Below are 22,345 nucleotides of genomic sequence, written 5' to 3'. Positions count from 1 at the left end.
GCTACACAACAACAGCCAGCAAAAATAACAGACCTTGATGTTGATGATGTTAAGGGGGAGCATCTTGCTATTGTTCCCTATATGCCTCCACAAGAACCAGTATCAACACAAGAACCATCAGCTGAACCCATTCCAATCGATAGACAAATGGTGAAATCTGCTCCTAGGGACAACCAGCCCTTAAGGAAAGGACCCCTATTTGAGGCAGCTGATGAAGATACTGTGGCATGTGTGCCAGCTGATACTAATCAGTCAGCTGGTACTGAAGACACAGCAAGGAGTGCTGTGATAGAAGACCCAATCAGTAGTGTGCTACTGGGTGAAACAAGTGTTGAAGACCCAGCCAAGGCGACTGAGCTGGGTGCTAAGCAAGATAATGATACTGTTGATCCTGCTGACTTCACAGTCTAGGGTAGAGGAGATCACTTATTCGTTCAATCACCTATCTCTCCCCGGACTCTTGCTTATTTTAACAGAACACGGGATGAACGTATTAACCAGTTTTCAGTGAGTTCTTCAGGCATATCAGAATCAATCATGTATCCTCCATCTTCCCTAAAACCACATGATAAACACACAACTTGAGAAGATGATTCAGTTGCCCGTGGTGAGCCAGATCTATTAAGGATGAATCCAGATGAAAGAGAGGCTTATAGGCTGGAGATCACTGTACTTGAATTGCTTGAGCAAAGACAAACAGCTACTTCTGAAAGGATACGCCAAGTTAGATTGCTGCATCATCCTCTTGATCAACCATTCTACATCACTGCCGTAACTTATGGCATTGAAATTGGCGTATATCTAAATAAGAGTGGTCAAAGGCTACATACTGATGAAGAGAAAGCTCAATTTCATGAGGCTCGGCAACTGGGTATGGATCTAACGCAGTATCGTGATGCCCTTTGAACTGATGAGGGAAGGAAAATGATTGAAACAGCAAAGTCCCTAAATATTACTGCCGATGATTATCTTTTGGGCTTAGAAGCTGAAAGGTAAAGAAGTCAGGATGCTAATGCTGAATATGCTGAAAGGGTAAGGCTTCAGGAAGTAGAAGCTAAATTGGCTGCTGATAGAAAGCAAGAAGCTGAGTCCCTCAAGCTAGCCAAGGCTATTGTTAAGGAACAAGATAAAGCTCTTGATGAACAGGAAGCTGCTGAGAAAGCACCTGCTACTGCTCCTATAGAAACTGAACGAACAATTGAGCTACCTGATCACTATTATAGGAGCAAGTATGGTGATGTACTGACCAGGAGATCAAATCCCAGCAAGATCATCAAAGTGCACAGAGGCACAAAAAGAGCTTTTAGTATCAGCAGGGAAGATAACATTCAAAAGAGGGTATACTACACTGATTTGAGAACCATTGGATTCAGTGAATGGATGGAGATATTAGAGTACTTCATTGGTAAAGCTGAAAGTGGTATTAAAAAGACATTGAAGCCAGAACTCCAAGAGCTCTTCAACAAAGCAACAAAATTTGGGAATGCACCAGTAGTAAACGTAGAGGAAGTTCTTTCTCAAAAGCCTAAAAGAAAGAAATCTACTGTTGAAGGCCCACACAGAAGAGATCCCATCATTCTACCTCCTCATGTTCCAGTTTATGACCCTGCTGAGCTGCCTTACGTGTTTCCTGAAGCCTGAGCTGCCTTGAAAGTGAAAGAAGCAGAGCTATCTGGTGATGAACTAGAAAAGGATAAAGATAAAGACAGATAGCCTTCTAGTGCTTAAATTGTATCTTTTCTTACTTCATTTTTCATTATGATGTTTTGTAATTACTGTATATACTATGTTGTAATGAAGATGAAATGAGTTAATCTTCAAAATCATATCAAGTTATAAGATATAGATAACTCAGCAAAAGATCCCAAAAACAAACTTAAAAGGGACAAATTTACTGCCTATTTTTTATTAGGTCCCTCAGTACTGGCTTTAGTGTTTTTCTCTAAATGTCATAAGTTTTGTCATCATTAAATGGGGGAGATTGTTGAGTCCCTAAAATAATTAAGGATTTAATTATGACAAAACTGTAATTTATTTGCACTAAAATGTTATGTGTAGCCAGCACAAGTTTGTTTATGTATAGACAGCAACTATTGTTGTGTCAAGTGTTCAGTATGCTGCCTAGTCTACCAGCACAAGGTAGAGTGTATTCTTCGAATCAGCACAGGATGAGTACTCGGCAATTCAAGAATATCAAGTGACTCAACATAAGAAGAACCAGTAAACCTGGAAAGCAGCATACAACATAAGACAGCCATGCTCCATTATAAGCATGGTGGTTTTCTGAGTGGTCTACATCAATTGTACTATTCAACAGAAGTCAAAGACAAAGTTGAACAGGAAAGGACACGCGTCGGCGGCTGACAAGTGACCTTTCAAGACCACGTGGGAATGCAGAAGTTTAACGCTTGTGCAGACATGTCCTATACTTTGTCAATGCCTAGGGAACACAACATTCTATTTGTTTAAACAAATAGTGGTGCTAAACAGAATTGGGGTGTTCCTGTAAATAGCTACCAAAGAGGAAAGAGGAGAGCATGCTCTCTGATGCAGTTGTCCCCACAAGTATAGACATCCTATGTACCAGTGGATAATAGAACCATTACACGGTTAATAGGACTACTATAAATTGTTGTATCCACTATTGTAACAACTAGTGGTGTGAGTTTTGTTATTTAGAGTCCAAAACGTGTAATAGCTTTAAGTTTATCCTCATAGCTATACATAGGTAAATCTGTATCAACCAACTATCATTCCGACAAGGATAGTTGTAATTCTTTGTGATTTAATCAATAAAGAATAACAGTTAAAAAATTACCTTTGACTCTACTTACATTAAATGCTTGAATACTAAACTATGTTTAATTGGTTAGTTAATTAAAAGAAATTGTATTCACCCCCCTCTACAATACTTCTGTTGTTATTCAAGGGACCAACAGATAGCACGACCATCAATCAAATTTCTTCGTTGTGTGATAGCATTCTCAGTTTCACTCTGAGACACCCAGTGCGATGCTCTGTTCGCCATAGAAAGGAACTATAACACACAAAACTCAAAGATGGTTAAAGCAACACATTGAACTGACAAATAAAAAAAACAAAAACTGGTCAATTTAAACTTTGAAGCTGCTGTGCAACCATACGGATGCACAGAATAGTACTCGGTTGCAAGCACAACTGTGCGGTTGCAGGTTGCAACTGTGCGGTTGTATTCATCCGAACAGTTAGGGTTTTCAAAACCCAAATCCACCAAACCGAGTGTTGATCATCAAATAAATCATTGTAATAGCATCTAATACCTCCAATTAGCATGTTTATAACAACAATTTCAGTTAAAACACATCAACACTCTCTGTATTGATCTTAAGTTCATAAAAAATAAAAACTAATTAAACCAAGAGATTTAATGGATGAAAAGGAACCTGTTATAGATGAAATTGATTAGAAACTTGAGTAAAACCAGAAAAACGAGATCAAAAACTCCCCTTAGCACTTTGCAATTTATGATGAATTTTACACTTAACCAATTTTGAGCACAAACAACTCACGGTTCTGAGTTGGAGTATTTATACCCATCCTGCAACCGTGCGGTTGCAGGGTTGTATCCGGCCCAAAAATTATGCAACCGTGCGGGTGCAATGTGTATCCGTACTGTTTTGCATGAAGTCCAAAACCTCTTAAATTACACTTATCCGGGCGGTTACATGGTGTATCCGGGCGGTTACATAGTGCAACCGTGCGGTTGCATTGTGTAACCATCCGGTTGCAATTAAATCATTGAAATTTTAATTTTCCAATTCATGCCTTTTTATCTTTAATTCTCAACCAATTCATCTCACTTCCTTAAATTAGTCCAGAAAATCTCAACCATTTTCCCATCAATACTAGATCCAAAGGTATTTTAACCAAAGTCAAATAAATTAATACCCGACTTAATGAACTTTTCGTTTTACGAATCTCTTCCACTAACACTTTCACACTTGCTTACTCTCCCTGGTCCACACATACAGAGTTTATGAAGTAACCACCAAATGATATGCAACAATATTCATTATGAAACCTGCAAAACTACTAAAACACACTAAATCTTTTTGTCTTTTTCATTTTATAATGCAAACTATGGGAAAATAAAATAATGCAAGCATATACATTATGATGAATTTAATTAATAAACTAACCTTATAGTGACTATCACAAGCATGAAAACAGATTAAACTGTCAAGAACAAACTATACAGCTAACACAACATAACGTCATATTTTTGTGAGAAGATGAATTAATCAACAATTTTCATGGGATCAGAACTGAACTATATTATGTAACTTTAACATCGTCAAATTTATTCAGAACTTTTTGTTCCATTTCGATTTTCAAGTACATACACTTTCAGTCTTTGAAAATCAACAAACCTATCAGACTTTCCTCCCAGACTTTTTGAAAATCACTTGCGCACATGGGTAAATAATCTTAAACTTAGTCCTCACTTGAGATCTCACAAATTTATTAGGTAGTCAATTGAGCACAATATATTGATGTTGTCCGCTATCACCTCGATGTACTTTCGATTTGATTGAACAGGAACATCTCATGATGTTTCTAACAACCCTGTCAGCCATGAGCTTCTACCTTAAACTTATACCTTTCGATTTAGAAAGCTTTGTTCATCTCAATTTTATTGCATACTTCGTAAGAACACAGTTACTAGTCGCTATAAACCCCATGCTTGAACGGAAAGCTAATAATGATGGAATGATATGATGATTTTGGGGGTGATGGAATTCTAAGTCAGAATACCCTCTAGAAGATGTCCCCAGCTATCTAAATCAATCGGCACAACCCATATCACAGACAATAGATGAAACGTCCCTTTAAATGATAAGCACACAAACTTGCTAAAATTATGATTTCCAGGACAGATAGAATGATTTGAGTTTTCTAGATCTGAAACTCTGGCACTTCTCCCCCTCGGATATAGATAACTTAAATTGTTCTGATCAGCATAGCGTTTGATCATCCTACACATGTGGGATATAAATTTTGATAGACACGAAGTCTAAACTTGTATAGCACGAATTCTTTGTAGTTTATGTGGTTCACCATCTTTATTTTTTCTAAAACATATATACATGAACAAATAACCAATAACATAATCCACAATTTTATTTTTATTTTTTTGATTTTTCTGATGTTGCTCTTTTGCCTTTGTATACTGAAACATAAATGAAAACAACTTGAAATAAAGGAATAAATACAACTTGGATGATGATGCACCACACTTAGAGATGAACCACACTGCAACATTAATCTTTGGCTTTGAAGCAGTCTCCTTCAATAACTTTCTCAAACCGATGAAATGTCTGTGATACAGAATTACACTTTTCGACCCATTCATAGTGAGAACAACCCCCCTTTGGATACCTGACTAACCTAAGGCGTTTCGGCCCAAGTAATAAAGGTAAATAGAAACTGGTATAGGTTCAAACAGAGTAAACTCACCTTGTGGACTTACTTGGCAATCCTTCACTAGAGTATAAATCGTAGTAGGGGAGACCTCAACCGTCTGTTGAGTTCCTGAAAAATCATTTCTCAATACATTCTCAATGATAGGTAGGTGACTACCGTCAACCGCTGTAAACCTTTCCGCGATTCCCTTGCCAAGATTATTTACTTTATGCACAAGTGATCCTCTCATTTCAAAATTCAATCCTCAAAATTTATCAACATTCATTAACTAATCATCTACTACTATCTTTTTGCACAGAATGTTTAACATGCAAGTCCAGTAATACAATCATTTCCCATTTTCACATAACAACTTCTCATTTTCTGATTTTTCTGAATTTTATGGCTTTTTCATTTTTCAATGTTTTTGTATTTTTTGATGAAGCAATTATATCAACTATTCTACTCAACAGAAACCAAATAAACACAATCTTTTTGGTTTTTCAATTTAAAAATGCATAACAGAAAATAAAATGAACATGCAAAACAGAAAAATAAACTAAGTAACATGGAAAAATGCTGCAAAATGCAAATGCAAATATACAAAAGATACAGATTAGATGGTAATGATACGCATAATGATCCGTCTCAAAATAGGCAAGCATCTCGGTAAAAATCTTACCCGGTACTACGTGTCCCAGATTACCGGATGACACGCACACAACCGGCACCACGCAGCTGGTCACGATAATCATAACCATGCATCGTAAAACCAGCCACCATGGTCATAACCGTGAAGAAACACTTAACTACAAGTGTCTGGAGAAACCTACCCGGCTATACTGAGAGCACCATGATTCCTTAACCGAAATCAACCTGCCGACACGGCATTCCAAACCGACACGAAGACATTCTCCCGGGACAAGCACATTGTCCCCGGACAAAATGCATTACCCCGGAGCAAGCACCATGTCCCGGAATGATCACTTGATAATGGAACAAGTATGCAAGCAAGTTGCATGCCACGTCAGCCCGCAAATCTAGGGAAGTTTGTTAGAATCTGTTATTCCCCACGAAAAGGACAGGTGCCACGTCACCCCTCAAGAATTACAAAGTTCGTTACAACCATGAAAGGGACATGTGCCACGTCAACATTCCCTCCTAAACATCTATAAATACGTAAACAAGATCTCTCATTAACACAACACTGGATGCATTACTGTTACTCTGTCGAAATCAATTACGGTAACATTACTCCAGTCGTTAACTTAATTTCGATCGGTGCTCCGATCACCATCCGAGTTAATCCACACTAAGATATTAACTTATTTGATTCTAATCGATTAAGGTTAATTCACTTGGTTGTTTTACGCCCTTGGAATCCAGATTCCAAATCGGAGTTTGCACAATTATTGGAGTTAAAACAATCAACCCACTCTTTTTCCCAAATTAAGCACTCAAACCCGAAATCTAAGCGCACCTAACAATTTTAGTTTGATCAAATGGCGCTATCTAAAGGTACGAAATTAATCACAACTCGCCAAAACGAGCTAGATTACGAAGAAGCAAGCATACGCAGCACCAGCGACACCGATGTTCATATGATTCATTCGTGGGTCGAGGGACAGAGAAGAAAATTAAGGGTGTTAGATGAATGGAAGCACGAACCCATCATTTTCCCCTCATTATTTAACATTAACCCATCTTCAGACCCTGTTATCATACGAGCACATATCTCCAATTGCCAGATCGGGCGAATATACACCGACACCGGTGCAGGAGCAGAGGTCATGTTCGAGCATTATTTTCTGCAGCTACCAGAAAACATCAGATGGCAAAAGAAAGCAGCAACTTCGCCACTGGCAGGATTCAATAGCGCTGCAACTTAGCCAGTGGGCTCCATAACCCTGGAGGTTGTTTTGGGAACATTACCCTTTCAAAGTGCAGCAGACATAGAATTCTCTATAGTCAAAACAGACTCACGGTATAATGTCATTTTGGGACGTAATACCATGCAGTAATTTGGCGCAATTGCTTCCACAGTCCATGGCATGCTGAAATTCCCGACTCCAGCCGAAATCTCCACAATTCGGACGCAAGAAATGGAACCAATTGAATGCATGAAAATATTCAACGGAGCAAGCGATATCGTAGTCCATGACGACGGTTACGTATCCCCAAATCCCAAGCATCCGGACCAACGGATCCAGATTGGTACCACTTTGAGCACAAATGCAAAGGATACGCTCTGTAAACTATTAGCAGCAAGTATTGATGTCTTCGCCTTGGAACCATCTGACATGACGGGTGTCCCACGGGAAATAGCCCAACATCGGCTAAACGTAACCCCGAATATCACACCAGTCGTCCGGAAGAAAAGGGCAATGGCGCTAGAACGAAGTGAATTCCTGGATAACGAAGTACAACGACTAGTTGATGCCGGCATAATGAAAAAATTAAAATATCAAACATGGGTAGCTAACCCCGTAATGGTAAAGAAGGCAGACGGATCTTGGCGCACGTGTGTCGACTACAAAGACATCAACAAAGCATGCCCAAAAGATAATTACCCTCTACCGGAAATTGACTGGAAAGTTGAGTCTCTTTCAGGTTACCAGTTTCTAAGCTTCCTGGATGCATACAGGGGCTACCAACAAATCCCAATGGCAGAAATCGATGAAGAAAAAACCGCACTCTTCACGAACAAAGGCATCTTTTGCTATACCAAAATGCCATTCGGGCTAAAGTATGCCAGAGCAACATACCAACAGCTAATCGACAAAGCATTCTAGGACCAAATCGGACGAAATATCAAAGCATACGAGGATGACATCGTCATCAAGAGCAAAACAGAAGAGCAAATGATCCTAGACAGCATCGAAACATTCGATTCGCTACGCAAAATCAATATGAAGCTAAATCCATCCAAATGTTCTTTCAGAATGGAAGATGGCCGTTTCTTGGGTTTCATGATCACTCCGAGAGGGATCAAGGCAAACCCGAAGAAGATTCAAGCAATCGAGAACATGCAGTCACCCAAGAGTAAAAAGGACGTCCAGATCCTAAATAGGAAGCTAGCGGCACTTACAAGGTTCCTGTCATGGGCCGCTGACAGGGCTCTCCCTTTTTTCCAGACGTTAAAAGGGTGCTTGAGCAAAAAAATTTCATATGGACGGATGAGGCCGAGAGAGCCTTCTAGGATATGAAGGCATTCTTAAAAGAGCTGCCACCATTAACGGCACCAACCTCCGCCCTATCTTTCACTCCTAACACATTTAACAGGAATAGGAAACAAGGTCGGTCAAAAGCTTTCGTAAACAAGTCAGCCCTTTGGGTTGTAGTACCTATTTGTAGGACATCTATTAGTTTCTTTTCATAACAGTCCCTAATGAAATGGTACTTGATCCCTATGTGTTTGGTCTTAGAATGATTAACAGGGTTTTTAGTAACAGCAATAGCAGCAGTATTATCAACATATATAGGAGTGTTAGAAATTTGCAAACCGTAGTCCTGAAGTTGTTGTTGAATCCAGACAACTTGAGAAGTACAACTTGCTGCTGCAATATATTCAGCCTCACACGTTGATTGTGCGACTGCCGTTTGTTTCTTACACTACCAAATTACCAACCTGCTACCTAGACACTGACAACCTCCCGAGGTTGATTTGAAGTCTCTCTTACAACCCCCATAATCAGAATCACTAAATGCCGTTAGATTGAACCCATCCTTTCTTGGATACCATAAGCCCAAACTTGGAGTCCCCTTCAGATAACGCATGATCTTCTTTGTTGCTAACATATGATTCACATTCGGTTGTGCCTGATAATGAGTGCACAAACAAGTTGCGAACATGATATCTGGGTGAGACACTGTAAGATACATTAAAGAACCAATAATAGCCATGTATAGGGTTGGATTGACTTTTGGCCCTGTATTTTCTGATGTAATCGCGTGATTCACCGACAGAGGATTCTTGGCAATTCGTTCATCTTCCATCTTGAATCGGCTCAAGATGTCAGCTACATACTTTGATTGATGTAGGAAAATGCATTTTTCTGTTGCATCAACCTGCAATCCTAAGAAGAAATTAATGGCTCCCAGTGAACTCATCTTGAATCATTTTTGCATTACGTCCTGAAACTCATCAACCATTTTCTGATCGGTTGACCCAAAGATGATATCGTCCACGTATACATGTACCAACATAATGTCGTCACCCCTTTCCTTAATAAATAAAGTCTGATCGATGACCCCTCTTCTAAAACCATTCTCTATTATATAGTTTGATAGAGTAGCATACCAAGCTCTCGGGGCTTGGCGAAGACCATAAAGCGCCTTTTCTAAGAGATACACCTTCTTTGGATGATATGGATCAACAAAACCCAGTGGCTGAGTCACAAACACAGTCTCTTGAAGAGTACCATATAAAAAAGCACTCTTTACGTCCATCTGAAAAACTTTAAAACCTTTCCACGAAGCAAATGCCAAAAACATCCGTATTGCCTCAAGTCTTGCAACCGGAGCATATACCTCGTCATAATCAACTTCTGGAATTTGTTGATAACCTCGAACAACCAATATTGCTTTGTTCCGGATCACGATACCTTGATCATCTTTCTTATTCTTCAATACCCACTTCAGGCCATACGGCTTACAGCCTGTCGGTGGTATTACCAATCTCCAAACACCCAAATGATTAAACTGTTGAAGTTCTTCCTGCATAGCGGAGACCCACTCATTATACTTCAAAGCATCTTTGACGTCTTCAGGTTCGATTTGTGATACAAAAGCACAGTACGCATTCCTGAAGATTCTTCCGGTCTGATTCAATTCAGTATAAAAAGCAGTAACAACATTTGCAGAGGGTGTTACACGCTCATCCGAAGCAGAAGATTCACCTGTATTAGCACCTGAAACACCTGCAGGGTTAATAACATAATCATCAAAATGTTTAGAAAGTGATACCGATCGGCCAGACCATCGTAGTCTGCCTGTTTCAATGGTGTCATCTGTATTAGTTTGTAAAGGATCCACATTAACTGTTTGTATAGGTTCCTCATGTTGAATCGGTTCCTCTAACACAGTTCTATTCAGTTCCTCCACTACCAAGTCCTCGTATACTTCATCCAGATACACTTCCCCCCCCCCCTCAGACTGTAAGGTCGATTCCTCTAATGCCGGAACTAAATCACAAGACTCTGAGTCATCATCATTAGTCCCTGTCACTAGTGCTATAATATCAGTTGATTTAGGCACTTGAGATTGCACACGCACATCAGACATACGTTCAGCAGAGAGACACATGTTATACACCATTTGTGCAGTTATCTCTTCATCATCAGAGTCATCTTCTGGAAGATTGAATGAATCAAACAACTTATCATAATCAAACTGCCATGTGTACCCTTTACCGGATGGGATAGCTGCATGTCTTTGAACATCAATTTCGGTACATTCTTCAACACACCGTGATTCCAAATTATAAACTCATTTGCACGCATTCCCATAACCCAAGAACCTACCTGTAATAGCTTTCGGATTAAATTTCCCACATGTATCTCTAACCATTATAGTGCAAAGAGAACCAAACGGTTCGAGATGTTTAATATGAGGTTTTCTTTTCAGTAGCAGCTCATAACATGTCTTGCCATGACGTTTCACAACAAGTACTCTTTTCATCTTATATCACGCATTCAACACTGCCTTACTCCAAAAGGTAACTAGTAATTCTGAGTCAGCCAGCATGGTCCTAGCAGTCTCAATTAAAGTACGATTCTTTCTTTCAGCAACACCATTCATCTATGGAGTGTAAGGTGAACTGAATTGTTGTTGAATTCCTCTTTCATTACAATACTCTTCCATTTTTTTATTTTTAAACTCTGTCCCATTATCTGTTCGGATCCTTCGAACCCTCAATTTATACAACGTTTCATGCCTCGTGATCAACAACTTGATTTGTTCAAAGGTATCAGCCTTACTTTTCAGCATCACAACCCACGTAAACTGTGAGTATTCATCGATAACCACTAAGCAATAAAAGTGTCCAGTGATACTTTTCTTGTTAACTGGACCGAATAGATCCATATGAAGCATCTCAAGAGGAGTATCAATGGAATGATGTTTCTTAGCTTTGTGCGGCTTCTTTGCCTGCTTTCCTTTCTTACACGGCACACAACCATCAGTAGCCTGAAACCCTTTAACATTTACCCCTTCCACTAAGCGATTGTGAACTAAATTATTCATTAGCCTGAAACTCAAATAACCCATCCTTTTATGCCATAACATAGACTCTTGTTCAGAAGCTTTGGACACAAAAGCCTGATGCCCTGTAGCTGCGTTCACATAAGCCTTCAACATATCCAGAATGTACAAGTCTTGACATCTCAGTGCCGTCATAAGAATCATATCATCTGGAACTTAATAATCTTTCCGCATGATGTAACACTGCTGTTCGTCAAATAAAACTTTGTGCCTCTTGTCACACACTTGAGAGACAGACAGCAGGTTATTCGACATTTCCTTAACATAACTCACTTTATCAAAACTGACTGAAGAATTTGAAATCATTCCTTGAGCAGTTATGAAACCTCCTTGATCAACTGCAAAAGAAACAGGTCCACCCTTAATCGATTTAACATCATTCAGCAAAGACATGTTTCCTGTCATGTGCCTGGATGCCCCACTATCAACAATCCAAGTATTTTTGTTTGGACTGTAGGCAACCTGCACAAGCAAAAAGATAAATGATTAGTTTGAGGGGGATATCCACGCCTTTTTGGCAATGGGTTTCCCATTTACATTAACAACCATTTCATTTTCCCTGAAGGTGGTACCCGAACCATAAGTCCCATTAGAACCCTCCTTTGTCACCCACATTTGACTTTTATGTAGGGGTTTATTAAAATAAACATTATCTTGCTTAACCCTTTCACTCTTTTCAGTCTTGGACAAATTCTTATAAATCACATGTTGACTTGACCCTTGCGACTTAGGTCTAGACAACATCTGATTCATAGGAGGAGAAGCTGATCAAAATTTTTGAAAACTTTTGGAGGGATTCAGCTCAATCCTCCTTCTGGGTGCTACAAATCATTTAATACAATGAATTGCCCGATGACCACCTAACCCGCAATGCAAACATGTACGCACAGTTTCTACATTATCATTCCTAAAATAGGAATTGAAGCTAGGTCTACCAGCAGGTGGAGATCTATTTCTAAAATATCTGGGTAGAGACCTCCTGTTCACAGGGAATCTCTCAAGAGTTCTCTCAGGAGACCGTTTCGGTGGAGGAACATACTTTGATTGTGAATTACAAGCTGGTTTCAAGAAGTCCTCCTCCTCAAAATTAGGACCTTGAACAAATTTAATTGGCGATCGGTTCCTAATTTTTATCGGTCTATGAGTTGTAGGATTTTTTAAAATTTTAACTGTTTTAGGGTTAGGTTTCTCTACATTTTCAGTCTTATCAACTCCTACACTAGGAGCCCCAGAAGTACCTATCCCTTTACCCTTATCTTGTTCGGTCGGTTTAATGGAAACATAATCTTCACCGAACTATTTCTCAGGAGGTGAGAAACTATAGTCATGCTCAAATGGAGGAAGACACTGTTTATAATCTCCATTAGTTTCTAATCCTCCTACATTTTAACAATATTCTAGCACGAAAGCAGACCTCTTATAGATATAAGCCTTATCTCTTTCAGTCTCATAACTAATCCTAAAGGATTCTTTATCTTACTTAAGCTCATCTAACTCAGTGATCTATCTCATAATGGCCTGAGTATTTAACAGCACATTCGACTTCAAATCGATTACCTGATCATCTAAGGTTTTGATTATTTCCCTAAACTCATTTTCCCTAGATTTAAGGTACATATTATCCTCATACTGCTTCTTAAGAAGTTGATTTCCCTTTTGAAGCACATCAATTTCTTGTTCTAAGGTCGTACAGTTATTACAGTTTAGGGAAATGTCAGACAATCTTTTAACCTGATCCTCTAAAGTCGCACATCTACTACACGTCTTTACTGACTCCCTAAGTTCATGCAGTTGCAAGTCTAAGCTAACACAATTATTATAAACAGTATTAGTTTCAGGCGTTACCTTAGAGTTGTTTGAAGAGTCTGCCATAAACGCATAGAGATGTGGAGCCTTCTCTTTAACTTCACCAGACTCTGATTCGGATTCTGATTCCGACTCTGAACTCGAGCTATTCAAACCAAGATCCAAATTGACCAACCTTTCCTCATTCAATGTCTTCGTCCTAACAGTTGCTGAGTTGCACACAGAAGACTGACCAATATACACACAAGATTTCTTTGAGTCGTCGTCTGAAGAGGATGACTCACTGTCTGTCCAAATGTACCCATCACTGTGAATGGCCCACTTAAACTTCTCTTGCACCCTCTTGTTTACATACCCTCGACAAAATTAATTCGCCCAGTACCATGCTCTGTCAATCCTATCTTCCATTCTGCATCCTAGGCATTTGCATTATTTATCTCTTCCAACACAACCCATCTTTTCCCTTTCCGCCTTTTCGTTTGCTACCTCTTCCTTAGACATTTGAATACTCACAACATTTGCATGATGTTCGAAAGCATCAGTTACATCGATAGATCAGTCATAGGACTCTTCATCATAGGTAACTGCTAAAGCCTTTGATGACTCATCCATAATAGGAACTGATATCGGCTAAAAAGTCACATTGTTCCCCCGATATTAGCCCCATTTATGATAAAGTAATTGACTTTATCATCTAAATAATTATTTATTTGCTTCATTTGGTAGATTATGTCATTACAAATGCTATGTTTCAAGAATCACTAAAAACGGATGAAAAACGAGCAAAACCGGCTAAGATGATTAACTCGCGTTTAAATAACTTATTTTATAATTTCTGGAAAAGTTTAATTACTTAATATTATGTTGTAGGATATTCAACTACGAACGCGTGGGCGCAAGAATAGTCAAAACCGGAGCTAAAACGAAGATTCTAGAGCAAAAACGGTGAAAGATCCAGCAAACCCCTTGCCAAACGGCTTGCCAAACGGCTTGCCATATTGGAAAATGGCCTGCCAGCAAATGGGCACCAAAAACGGCTTACCTTGGCAAACGGACATCGAAAATAGCCTTGGCAAATGGCTTGCCAAACCCTTGCCAAACGGCCTACCAAACGGACTGCCAGGGGTTTTTCAGTAATTTAATTACAATTTTGCCACCAAGCATTTCCTATAAATGGGGGCTTCATCTCACCATTTCAACACACCAATTCATCACTTCTCTCTCAAATATCTCTCTATAGTCGCTCTATAGTGATCTATAGGAGATTAGTTCTCTCTCTACTTTCTCTCTAGATTCTAGACAGAGAAAAGTACAGGGATTAGGAATAATGTAGATATCTCTCTAGTGTCGCTCTCTAGTGATCAGTAGGAGATTAGTATGTAGTTAGTAGTAGAAGCTATCAAGCATTGTAACGCTATGGATATTATGAAGAAATACAAGTGTTATTCTGCCGACATTATCCGGTACTATCTATCCTTTTCTTTTATTAATTCATCGTAATGTTCTTGTTTAATGATTGAAATGCTTGTTGCCATGATGTGTGAGTAATTGCTTGATTATTTGCCATGATTTAATAATGTTAGTTAAGGATGATTATTGTTTTGTACTCTCTTTTGGTCTATGATATTAAACCTCGTTATTATCGTCCTTCCACCAATAAACGTGATTAAAACCTTTTATAAAGTCGACATTATAAAGGTAATTAGTTATCTGTGTTTATACATTGGTCAAGGTATGAACCCATCGGAAATACTATAAAGTACATGGAGAATTACTGTAGGACCAGATCAAGACATTGGTCAAGAGTATAAGACTCGAGGAAATACTGTTGCAACAGTAGAGTACAGTGTTGATGTACTATAGGACCACTTGAGCATGGTCAAGGTTAGAAGCTACGGAACCACTATAAGTCTAGTACATGGTGGATAACAAAGGGATTTATTGGGTAGATTTAAGTAAGGGGCTGGTTTAAGTCATAAATGGAAATTTAACGCACTACAATACAAACTAAGCTTATAAATCTTTAAGGATGACTGAGAACTATCAGATGTTCTAATTTGTCTACAAACCCTTAGATTTTACCAAACCATTAACAGAAAGGAATTCGAAACACAATCATAACCACTCACTTAGGTGATACACTAAGGTGTTAAGAAAGGTTGGATATTATCTATGTAAGGCTATGCTACTTTATTCGTGAACCCAACGTATGCATAGCATCCAAGATGGGTCGCTTATATCCTTAAACCGGATAAAGCGTCGGGAGTTGAGCATAGTCCATCCGATCAGAATTTTCAAAGCCTAGTTCCTCGTGACATGCTAATCGAGAAATCGCTTAGTAGGGAATCTAGTGTTCACACTGAGGTATATCTATCCAATGAGTGTCTCACAATCATCCCGACACTACGTTATCTTAAATCGTGGTGAACCACGTCTTCTCTGTCCTAGGCTGTTGCATGCTAGCTAGCTTATTTTAATTATATTGCTTTAATAGTTTAAATACAATTATAAATCAAATCAACCCAACTATTGCCTTTACACAATTTGATATTCCGGATAAAGTGGTGTGTAGAATAAACCGGTTGTACTTGGTTGTTGGATTTTCTGAACAGTCGCCAATTTATTGGGACAAAAAGGATCATGTCTCTCCACACAAGGTGTACCTGGCCACTAGTCTTGGATACTAAATTGTGTACAAACCCAATCTTAATTACTAAACTATCTGAATAAACTCCGTTTCAAATTCGACCGCTCAAGGAACGACCCTAGGTCATATTTGCCCTTGCTAACCCATAGGAAGGAATAATAGATTTAGGCCCAACATATATAAATTAAAGAATCAACTTCTTCTGTTGATATCCTGAATTGACGTTTTGCGACCTAACGACACCGCATAAATAAACCATCCGATTTGGGCATATCAGGGAGTAGTTAAATTTTTGGCGCCGCTATCGGGGAGCGGTTGTACGATTTGGAGCCTGTTTAGATTAGTTAGTTTTTAAGAGACCCTTTTGACTGAGGCTAGCTTTGTCAGAAGTTACTAGTTTACCGTAGTTAGATAATATTAGTTTAATTTAGATAAATTGAAAAGTTTAAAATGGACTTCCTTATTAGTGAACCTTTAGGATGGTTTAACCTACTTAGACCGCTAAGAATTCTTCCGACACATCCTTTCTTCTATCCGATATCATACATTGTACCTATCCGACGAGATCCACACTTACCTGCCGATAGTTCGACGAAGGCCGCATGCATCACTCTTGCTGACATCACTAAACCCTTGTTAGAAGGACGAGGAGGACTGATACTCTATTACTACTAACATCATTATAAGTATTATTTTTTCTACTAACATCATTATAAGTATTATTTTTAGTATCATTAAGATTATTAGTATTATTATTAAAACTATTATTATTATCATTTTAAATATTATTATTATTATTATGATTAGAATTATTATTATTATTATTATTTTAAAAACAATACAAATTATTATTATCATTGTTATTATTATTAGTATCATTTTATATTTATAAGTATTATTATTAATATTATCATTATTATTATTACTAATATGATTATCTTTATTAGTATTATTATTATTATTAAAAAGTATTATCATTATTATCATTTTTACAAAAATTATTATTTTTGCTATCATTAAAACTATATTATTATCATTATTATTATTATTTTTAAAACCTTATTACGATTATTATCATTTTTACTACTAGTATTGTTATTGTTATTGCAAAATAATACAACTCTTTATTCAATATCATTATTAAAATCATTTTATCAAACAAATACTTATATATATATATATATATATATATATATATATATATATATATATATATATATATATATATATATATATATATATATATATATAAAATTTACTCGATTACGAGTATATGTGTTAATATATATACTTGATATAGGTTCGTGAATCCGAAGTCAACTCTGTACTTGTTTAGTGCCATCCTATGCATATTTACTACAAACTATCATATCGTATTGTGAGTTTTCATAGCTCCCTTTATATATATTTTTGGGCTGAGAATACATGCGCAACTTTTATAACTGTTTTACACGTTAGACACAAGTACCAACTATTAAACTGTGCTATATCTGGCTATGTCCTGCAAGTCCCCACTGTGATATTTTTAATTGCTTTTACATAACGCATTCTTAATTATTGGGGGTAGGCCTATCGGGAGTAACGTCCGCGAAACATTTGACCAAGTCATTGTATTACTTAATAATGATTCAAATCGACAAGGATAGTACAACTTGTCATGGGGCAAACTTTGAAACTGTTTAGTCTAAATATCACAAACTTGGCACTACTTTTAGATCCCTGCGAGATCTACTTGGATAAATAAAAATCTTGTGGTCTATATCTATTACTGAAATCATTATTTATAAAAAACCTATGAACTCACTCAACCTCGTGTTGACTTTTTAAGCATATTTATTCTCAGGTACTTAAATATTGCTTCCGCTGTATATCTGCTGCTTTGATGATGATTTCTTGCCATGCTTGGAGTCTTCATGCATTACTTACCAATTCATTTAAAAACATTTAATGCTCTAAATACAATGTAATCTATTTATCTTCCACTGCAAAACTCAATAAAACGTCTCATATAGAGTCGTTCTCATTTATACAACTGTGATTTGATATAATTAGTCACAAATACCCTAAGCCCTATTTGGGGGTGTGACAGAATTGGTATCAGAGCAGTATTTTTGTAGAAAACCAGGATTGCATTTTAAGTGTGCCTTATACAATTAGGTACATTAGCAATGTAGGACTACAACTTTCCTTGACCATAGTGCCTTTAATTGTTGCATTTAATTGTTAAATGCTACACTATACCTTATAAACTTTACTTATTAAATTCTTTAATCTTTCTTAGAATGCCGAGACAATCTAAGAACTCTGCTCAGTCTCCTAAGTACTATCCAATTCCGCCACCACATTTAAATGCGACACCAAGATTTCTGAAATTCTTGACATTCCTATGTCATCTATTATGGTTTTGTGTATTACATATGTATTATATGAAATATTATCCATGATTTTTGAAACTCCTATGTACTCAAACGTATATAACCTCCCTGTTATATCACGTACCTATATGCCTTATTCCTTTATGCATCGGTTTGCGAACCGGAAAATGTCATTGAGTTTTCGAGAATCTCAAAGACATTATAATGTCATCACTATTCATATTCATTACTTTCAAAATCTTTGCTTTCTCGTTATTTTAATCATTAAACTTTCTTGGCGGATGGCGTCTACGAAACTCTAGAATGGAAGGGTTTGGATTACCGATTTAAAGGATCCTATAGCTCAAGCCCCTAGACATGAATAGGCCATCATGAATTGAAAGTCTTTAATCGAAAGATTATCAGATTACATACTTATCATTTTTTATCTCGACACGTCATACTGTAATAATTGCATAAATGGAGTATAGACAAATCATATCTTATCATATCTATCCCAACAGACTTTGTCTAACACTTTTCCTAAATTTCCTCCGTAAATTACGGAAATCTTTTTGCTATATATACGTATTTGAGGAGACAAATATATCATTCAGTATTCAACCCTCATTTCATATCAAACCCTATTCCAAACACATAATATGGATTCCTCGAACTCCTCAAGCTCCATAGCAGCGTAACCAGAATGAACCAACTAATTAGTCATCATCTTTTCTGGATGAATTGGGGATGGGTTCGTAGTCGACTTAATCAATGGAGACAAGAAGAAGGTGATCCCTTCCACCAACCGAATTCACCTATTGGCGAAGAACCAGAAGCACTTACCGACGAACCAATCTGGAACACCATTTTCACCCTCATTTCCAGGATATCCCGTCATGAATATATAATATCTAGAATTCTAAATCTTATTCATCCACTTGTCCGAACCGCCAATCATCCCGGAATAATAGAAGAAGTCAACGAGCTTCAATAGTGGCTCTGGAGAATATGGTGCAATATCTACAAGCATCCGCAGCACCAGCAGCATAACCAGCAGTACCATCAGTATCATCAGTACTATCAACATCACCGACACCGCAAGCACTTTAAGCACCATCAGCATCACCACCAACAGCACCAGTACCAACAACGACATCTGCATCCCACGCCTTAACATCACACTCGGTAGCTCAAACATTAACATCATATGCCCCATAGATACCAAGGAATATTAGTAATAATGAGTTAAGATGTATTGACTCATTTTTCCTGAAGAATTATATATGTATACCTTATATATATATATATATATATATATATATATATATATATATATATATATATATATATATATATATATATATATATATATATATATATATGGTTTGGAACAATAAGAAATCTTTTCGTACTAAACTATTACGTGTGAATCTTAACTAGTACTACTTGGTTAATTCATATCACTAATATGCTATGATGTACATCCTTCATTAATGACTTAACAATCGTGAATCACTGCTTCAACACAAAAAACTCCATTTCATAATAAACCAAGTTTATTACTCAAATACATGATTGATTGTATACTTTCATTTTCGATGTACTCGAAACTTTTTAGAAAACATTATTCGTGCCTTGCGAATTTCAAAAGAATTCCACGAGCACCAACATCATATACCGAGGTATATCAATAACAATGAATGATGAAGTACTGATTCATAACTTCATTAAAGAAATATTCCTCACGATTATGTAATCTCAAGTTTTGAAGATTATTTATCCTCGTTTCAACCGTAAATCAAATGAGTTTAATAATATATTAACTCATTAAATCTATATTATATCTGAAAATACCTATATGAACGTATATCTTCATAGAGATTGTAATTAAAAATTCTCTTGTACAAACTGTTAATTGTGAAAATATTTTAACGGGTAGGTAAAACCCGGGAAATATTTATATCTCACATTAATATGTTACATTGTACATTCTTCAATTCTGATTCAACAGTCATTAACTATACTACTTACTTTCACAAGATATATGTATCGTTCACAAAAGAACAACTATTTTCATACAAATTCAATTACATATTCTGATTTTGACATATCAGAATCTAAGTAAAGCTTTAGCAGGTGTTATCTTCCTAAAGATCACTACATTCCTGAATTATATTCATTCGTATTCTGTGATGAATTATCACATCAAACCACCGAACTTACCATTCAATACTTTTGAAAATCACAACATTTCTTCGTCAACCGTTAGAACCATCGATGGTTACATCTTACGCATAAACACTTCAACTCCAAATTTTGAAAACACTTCGGATTGGTAACCAATGATTCAGATATGAGAATGCTGATGAAGCTGCAAAAGCTGTAGATGGTCTGAATGACCAGAAGCTTAATAATAAAGAATGGAGTGTTGGAAACGCTCAATGGAAAATTTGGAACTGAAAAACAGATTAAGCAAACCATGAAGGAGACTGCGGACAAATCACAAGGACTAAACCTGCCTTCAAAGAATCCAAATGATTCAGTACCTGCTGAAGTCATTAACGAATACCTTGCTCCTGACTCTAAACCTTTACGGACAAATCTTTTTTTTTATCATCCTTCGATATTAGAAATTCTAAGATATCGTCGTATCTTTCATTATAAATATCCTCGATATTTCTGAAGATATTTTCATAACTATTTTTATCTGAAATCATTTATCTCCTCGTGTTATCTGTATTACATCATAAAGGAAACTATTTTAGTTTCTATATTCTGTAAAATTCAAGTTTAAATTATAAATATTTTGAAGAAGTGTTGGGAATTAAAGCATGAGTTAGTATAATATAATGACATCAGGCCAACATGATTATATTACAGTAAGTCATGCTAAATTTTTAATGGAAGATGATGATTTACAGACTTTATAATCATCATTTTCCATGTTACACGACTCTTACATTCTACTTAACCTCTGAACATATCAAGAACATATATTCTTGATAGTTCTATCCTCGGTGATTCTGGTAATTTAACAAATCAAATTGTGATATTACGTTCCTTTCTGCTTAGAACAGTAGGTTCATTTGAAACTTCATACCTACGAATTCTGGACCATTACTTGCTTTATAAAAGCATGAAGCTTCGACATATAAGGGAAAATATAAAGCCCGATAACGACACCGAAATTACAAACCGTGTATATCAATGCGTATAGCAATATAAAGACACGGGAGAACTAAAAACACAATAAATGCAAGAGCATAGTAGAAGTAAACTGACTCTTCCGACGACAGATGAAAAAAAAGCACGATAGATATAAAAGTCAGGACTATATCCAGAATTAGAACTGGATGAAGCATATTGACAAATCTTTTGGAAGTATGAATCGAGAAAGAAAGCATAGAAGTGGTGAAGATAATGAAACGGAAAAAGCTAATTTATAACAAAATTCCAGTCACAGCAATCAAGGCAATTTACCGGATTTAATCAAAGAAAATCATAATTTCCTTAATTACCGGAGAATCAGATTTTATAAAGATTTCGAAGATTTCTTTAAATCCCTTGAATTCCGGAAATCAACTTTAGCTATGACAAAAGTTAAGACGAACATTAAATTTCCCCATTTCACTCTTTTGTGATAGCTTCGCTTATACTCTTCCTATAATCGAATTGTTTTATCCATACTATTCAAAAGTGACAAAACTCTATTTTTCAACTCATATTCATCATTAAATATTCTTGTTGTCAACAATGACTATCTCTATCAAATTTCATGATCCTAATTTTCACGAACTCCTCTCTATTTTGTCTACCCTAATATTGTGGCATA

The 22,345-nt window shown here is 36.8% G+C and overlaps 1 protein-coding gene across 1 annotated transcript; it reads right to left on the bottom strand.

Moving 5' to 3' along the window:
* Positions 1 to 9,054: 9,054 nt before the first annotated feature.
* LOC139864403 (uncharacterized mitochondrial protein AtMg00810-like) lies at positions 9,055 to 9,552 on the bottom strand. The gene has a single exon (XM_071852980.1). The coding sequence runs from the start codon at positions 9,550 to 9,552 to the stop codon at positions 9,055 to 9,057; it is 498 nt and encodes a 165-aa protein (XP_071709081.1).
* Positions 9,553 to 22,345: the final 12,793 nt, after the last annotated feature.

This window comes from Rutidosis leptorrhynchoides, chromosome 8 (genome assembly GCF_046630445.1).
Source record: "Rutidosis leptorrhynchoides isolate AG116_Rl617_1_P2 chromosome 8, CSIRO_AGI_Rlap_v1, whole genome shotgun sequence".
NCBI classification, from domain to species: domain Eukaryota; kingdom Viridiplantae; phylum Streptophyta; class Magnoliopsida; order Asterales; family Asteraceae; genus Rutidosis; species Rutidosis leptorrhynchoides.
The sequence above is the reverse complement of the archived record's forward strand: the minus strand, read 5'-3'. Positions and strand labels throughout refer to the sequence as shown.